Here is a 5,931-nt window from a genome sequence, read left to right as displayed (position 1 = left end):
CCCCGCCTGCCTGCCTCCTCCCCTGCGTTCCCTCCCCGGCCGTGGGAGGGATCTCTGCCAAAGACTTTGTGATACGAGTCCCGTCCTGGCCCCGGGGGCCTGCTCTTCGGTGTCCACCGAGCTCCCCGGGGCCGGGCGGTGGCTGTGGGCGAGGGGACGTGCGGGGCAGGGCGGGCAAGAGGTGTTGACGAGCCACCGAGCAGAATCGCAGTCGGGATTCACTGTCAGGACAGGGAAGGGCCTGTGTGCGATCGACCGCAGAGAGATCGGGCAGCGCAGGGGCTCGTGCCCGCCAGCAGCGACCCTGAGCAGGGCCGTGCTGGGCCGTGCAGCTCAGCCAAGGGACGGGAGCGAGGCCCAGTCGCAGCCGAGGCGGGGAGAAACCAAACCAGCGCCAGCCCGGCGTTGCTTCCTGTCTTCTTGCTGCCTCTTCCTCGATGTTGGTCGCCCCAAAGCCTGGGCAATGCAGATTATGGCTCCATCAGGCTCTGCCCAGCCCTGGCACCTGCACAGCCAGATGAATTGGGAAGGATAGTCAGATGGTCAGGGGTGCGGGAGGGATGAGGGAGAGGCGCTTTTACAGACTCTTTAGGCAGGTCAGGAAACACCTGGCTCTTCCAGTAATGGATTGTGCAAGGGTTTAAAAAGAAGGCCATTCAGTCCATCTTACCCAGAGCTGGATCTTTTGCTCCAAAGGGAACTGCAAAGGGAGAGCTGCTTTCTCAGGCTCCCTGACTCCTCCTGGGAGATGCAGGTAGAGGTGCCTCTCGCTCAGAGCTCCCCATGTCTGACTTAGTGGTGTGAAACAAGTGGAAACATCTGAGGGAATCCTCAGCATTGTCCTATTTTGAAATACTAAGTGGTCAGAGGTATTGGGCAGAGTCTCAGCAGTCTTTCGTTCCCCATGGAGATTGCCCCATTGCTCCTAAACAGCTGAGGTGCTTTGTCATCTAGCATTTGGGTATGTTGTTTGGTGTCCAGTCCTCAGTGTGTGGCAATTTCTCCTGTTGTTGAGAACAACACTCCCTGGCTTGCAATGCTGGATTTGATCACCAGCTTGACCATATGCTGGAGCAGATGCTAAGGGAAAGGGCCCTGAAGGCTTAACCAACACTTCTTCTCCTCCACACTTGGTGCCTCAAGAGCAGTGGAAGAGTGAAGGTAAGGGGGCTACGTGTCAGTCTTCTCTGGTCTCCTCTCCCCACCTGGGCAGCCCTTGCTCCCAAGCTCCTGCAAGTTTGACCCTGAGATGAGAGAGTGGTCAAGATGCAAAGATGCCTGCTTCTAACCAAAGCACAGCAAATGACTCAATGGCTTTCAAACCTCAGTCTCTTTATTACAATTCTCACCCTAATAACGAAGCTGAAAAAGTTCCACATCATGTGGGAGAAGATCACAATGGCTGTAAATTCAGCAGAATGACTTTTTGCATGACATCTTGGGGCCAGAAGTATCCATGAGCCAGAGCACTTCCTTCTGAAGGGACAATGGAAAGAAGGCACAGAGGGCAAACAACCCTTCCCGAGGGTTAACCAGAGACACGCCGACATCCTGGCTATAGCATCCATTCTTACACACTTCCAGCAGGACAGAGATCAGAGACATTTCCATTTGTGATGAGACATTCACCATAAGAGTGGTGAAACCCCTGCTCCAAAATTAGCATTTGAGGGGTGTTGCTTTAAAGTGTGAGCTGAGGATAGCGTATGCATGTAGAGACCACAGTGATATGCAAAGTATCGTCAAGTATTAGAAGAATCAAAACCGCCTGAGAAATGTAACAGCGCATTTTGCACATGATCTGTTTTATCAAGGGCTAATGCAAATCTATTTGCCATTCCTTTTCTTGACAATTGAGCAAAAAAGTTCAGGGGAAAACCAGAAAAGGCAAACCCAGTTCTTTTCTGAGTTATGGATGTGCAAAGTCATGGAAGATACTGTTGTTGTACTGGTACAGCTGTGAACAGGGTTTGACCTGGTAAGTATGAAAATGCCTGTCAGGTTAGGTCATTTAAAGCTGTGCCTTTCTTGCACATTAATTGTCATTTAAATATTTGTTGAAAAAATCCTGGATCTGTGGCCAAGCATGAACCTGAGCTTTAGAATAAGCCCCAAGCTCCCCACCCCAAATTGCCCACTTGTGAGGAAAGAGATGCTTTCCTATGGGGTACAAAGGGAAAAAGGGAGGGTCAATGCAGTGCACTGTTCCAGGGTAAGACAGAATCTGAAAATTTTCCTTCCCTTGAGCCCGCAAATACTTGCAAGCTTCAGTAGCATGATACTCAGATTTAATAACGTGATCATCTTGTCCCACAATGAATAGTAACTGTGCCTCAGCTTTCCCTAGTGGCATCAGGCTTTGGTTGCCAGGGGCTTGAAAGGGGTCAGTAAAGGCTTTAGAAAAATCAAGAATATTGGAATCAATGACCTTGACCTGTTGTTCATCGATGGGCAAAGGGGGGATGGTTTTATCCTTGTAACAGAGAGGAATAACTGTATTGGCCACAGGGCCATTGAGGGAAGCAATGGCTGTGATGTTCTTCAGGAAGGTGGCCATGGAGAGAGACAGATCAGCTCCTTTGGAGTAACCAAGCAGGCCAACCCCTGGTCCCTTCACCTGGTAGATAGGAGGAAATCCCCATCAGTACTGAGCTGAAAAACACAACAGCTAGTTCCTGGAGGGGAACACTGTATAATGCTGTGAGTTTGCAAAACACTCCGAAAGAGGTGATGGCAATGATTAGTTTTTCTTCTGGACAAGTGCCAAGCACCTCCTATGCACAAATTTCTTCCACTCCCGTGAAAAATGTTCCCTGGTGCTATGACGACAGCCAAGAGAGAGCAAGCACGTTTGAGCATAGGTTGCAGGAGTAAAGTAAGACTATTCAGAGCTAGTGTGGAAATGTTTTGGTAGTGGGGAGCTATAGGGATGGCCTCTGTGAGAAGAGACCAGGGGTTGCCCTCACGTCGGACAGAGACAGTTTCAGCCAGCTGCAAAATGGACCCGCTGCTGCCCAAAGATGGGGGGGGAGGTGTTTTTAGCTTTGTTCTTATTTCTCACTATGCTACTCTGTTATTAACTGGCAATAAATGAAATTAATCTTCCCTAAGTCAAGTCTGTTTTGCCTGTGACGATAATTGGTGGGTTATCTCCCTGTCCTTATCTTGACCCACGAGATTTTTCATCTTAGTTTCTCCACCTGTCCTGTTGAGGAAGGGGAGTGAGAGAGTGGCTTGGTGGGTATTTGACAGCCAGCCAAGGTCAACCCATCACAGCTAGATACCGTCAAATGCTTTTTACATTGTATTTTTTAGACTAAGGGCTCATACGGGGGCATGTGGTAACAATTCATGAAGGTTGCTTTGAAAAATGCTTGTCTCTCCTGCACAACCTCCCCACCTTATTATGTCTCAGACACCATCTCCATCACTCCAGATGACAGTACCTGAATGGTACCCACCCTCTGCCCTTCCAGTGCATATCTGTTTGACCCTTCCTCTTTCCTAGAGCCCAGGCACCCAAACTCCTGGCAGATGGAGCTGGGTGAGCATTTCAGCAGCTTCCTCCAGAGATAACTCAGGCAAAGTGACAGGCACTTTGGAGAAGAAGCACTCCCAGGGAAACCCAGGGGGACATGGAGGGTGCTCCTACCTGTGGGTGCTGCAGCATATAGTTCACTGCCTCTTCAAAATATTCCAGGTGGAGTTCAGTTGGCTCCTGGGGCAGATCCTCATATGTGAAATAAGCCAGGGCCAGTGTGACAAAGCCATGATTGGCCAGCAGGCTGGCTCTGTGCTCAAAAAGACCTCCTGTGTATCCATGTATGTCGATGATTCCTGGAAAGGGGTCTTCTCCTGGAGTAGACAAGACAAAGAACAGTATTGCCTGAAATGACTCCTTTCAATGTTTCTGTGGTTTAGAGTGCATCAAACCAGGTACACAACAGGAACTGCAGAAAAGCATCTTCTGGGGAAAGGACATGACCAGTCATTTAGCTGTGAGCTGCTAAATGACTGTAAATTAACCGGCAAGACGCTGAGCGGCAGAAAGACAGATACCACCTGCATAAGATGCAAATCCATCTTAGTGCTAATAATTGCCAAGGGTATTTCATTTCATTTAAGGTCCACTGGCAGAGATGATATGTGTGGTGACTTTCCTCAGTTTCCTCTTCCCGCTCTCAGACCAGCCCTTGACCACCACTTGGCTCATTTTAGTTCTTAGCAGATGTCTGAGGCAGCCCTTGTAATGTGCCTTGGAAGGGAGAAGAGGAGCCACAGGGAGAGGTAAGCTGAAACCTCTGAAAAGTTCAGCTCAGATGCTTGGGATTTGCTCTGTTTCTCTCTACTGTTATGCAAATTAAAGGAGCCTTGAAATGGTTTAGGGATAGACTCTGCATGCCCAGAACACCATTTCTACTGCTAAAACAAGAGAAAGGATGAACATTCATCACTTAGCAGATGTAACATAGCCAGAACATGAACGTGAGTTGTGCTGCTCTCTGCAAATGTAGGATCTCCAATCCTTCTTCTCCTTTGTAGAAAAACTTTGATAGGTGCATTGATAACCACATTGTTCATCCCTACAGAGCACGTCCTCAGCAGAGTAAAAGAAGGAGTATCAGGCTTTGAGCTAGAACATAAGGTTAAACTAATGACCGTTGCTCTAAAAGTAGCCCCTGCAGAAGCCGGACCATGATACAAATGTGTAATATACAAGAAATGCAAAAACAATCCAGTTACAGAGCAAAAGAAGCATAAGGACATACAATCCCACTGTCCTCCACAAGTCTAAGAAGACAAAATTGACTGATATTAAAACAGCATGGTCTTCAAGAACTTCAGTAACAAACTGTAAGTATTTGTGTTTGGGTTTTAGAACCATGGAGCAGCAATTGGTATAATCCCAGCATCTGAATCTGAAAGTGTAGAGATGGCAGTGCAGGCAGTACTACTAGAAATGGAACCTCATGCGTGGGACACCTCAGTGCAGGACAACTCCAGTGTGGTGAAGTTGTAGTGGAGAAACACAGCTCTGAGCAAAACTGTGTAAAAGAGATGCTGACTATGGCTGGAGCTACACCAAAGACTGGCTGTGGTGATGGCTGGTGAGAACAAACTCCTGGGAAGTCAAAGTGCCAGGGGCTGTGGCAAGTGTCTAACATTTTAAAATGCACATTATCCAAAGGGAGCAGGTCTGGGGACACTGAGTGAATGAGCCATTGCTGGACTCACTGTGACTCCAGGCACAGGATGCAAAAAAGTTTGGAGACAAAATGTAAGTGACTTCCTTCATCTCCTGGTTAGCGGATAGAGGGTAGAAGTGAGGCAGGGGAGCTATCCCTGGCCTTGCTGCTGAGTGGGATGCTGAGCATGTGAAATCAGCTGTCCCAGTTGGTTCCCTGTTCTGGAACACCAATTCTGTCTTGAAAATTACTTTTTGCATTTGGCCTGCCATAGCCCAGCACTGGGCACAGGGCACTGTGTGTGCTCCCCATACCCTGCGGCATGGTCCCCATGCCTGGTCCTGTTCCTGCTCACTCCTCCAGCCCAGGCCCCTCCAGTCAAGGTAGTTGGATGACTTGCAGCTGCCCTGGCACAGCAAGGCCCTGGCCAGTGCCAGAAAAACAGGATGGCCACAGCTGGTACTCCCCAGGGGGCAAGAAAAGCATCGCCCAGATCCTCCCCTCTCGCACCGGGACTCTCCGCACCCCGTCCCGCAGGAACGCCCGCTCGTGCTGCACCTGGGCCAGGATCCGCCCCGGGGGCTCCCCGTGGCCTTCAAACACCTCCAGTTGCAGGAGGAAGGGGGTCTGCACATCCCGCTTCACCAGCCGCCTGAAGGGCTTCTGGGGCTGCAGAGCCCAGAGCAGCCCCATGGGCTCCAGGCCGGAGAAGCTGCCTCCCGGCAGCGCGGGGCAGCGGGCGAGG

The 5,931-nt window shown here is 49.9% G+C and overlaps 1 protein-coding gene across 1 annotated transcript in view; it reads right to left on the bottom strand.

Annotated features, from left to right (window-relative positions):
• Positions 1-2,035: 2,035 nt before the first annotated feature.
• The window catches only part of LOC103912836 (acyl-coenzyme A thioesterase 5-like), a 4,074-nt gene continuing 178 nt past the window's right edge, over positions 2,036-5,931 (bottom strand). Inside the window, exons 2-4 of the mRNA XM_009319245.1 lie at positions 5,630-5,928; positions 3,653-3,849; positions 2,036-2,617 (exon numbers count right to left, since the gene is read on the bottom strand). Coding sequence (XP_009317520.1) covers positions 2,036-2,617; positions 3,653-3,849; positions 5,630-5,928 — 1,078 coding nt within the window. The remainder of the gene's footprint in view (positions 2,618-3,652; positions 3,850-5,629; positions 5,929-5,931) is intronic.

Source organism: Pygoscelis adeliae, unplaced genomic scaffold, assembly GCF_000699105.1.
Source record: "Pygoscelis adeliae isolate BGI_AS28 unplaced genomic scaffold, ASM69910v1 Scaffold22, whole genome shotgun sequence".
In the NCBI taxonomy this organism is placed as follows: domain Eukaryota; kingdom Metazoa; phylum Chordata; class Aves; order Sphenisciformes; family Spheniscidae; genus Pygoscelis; species Pygoscelis adeliae.
This window is presented reverse-complemented; position numbering and strand designations above follow the sequence as displayed.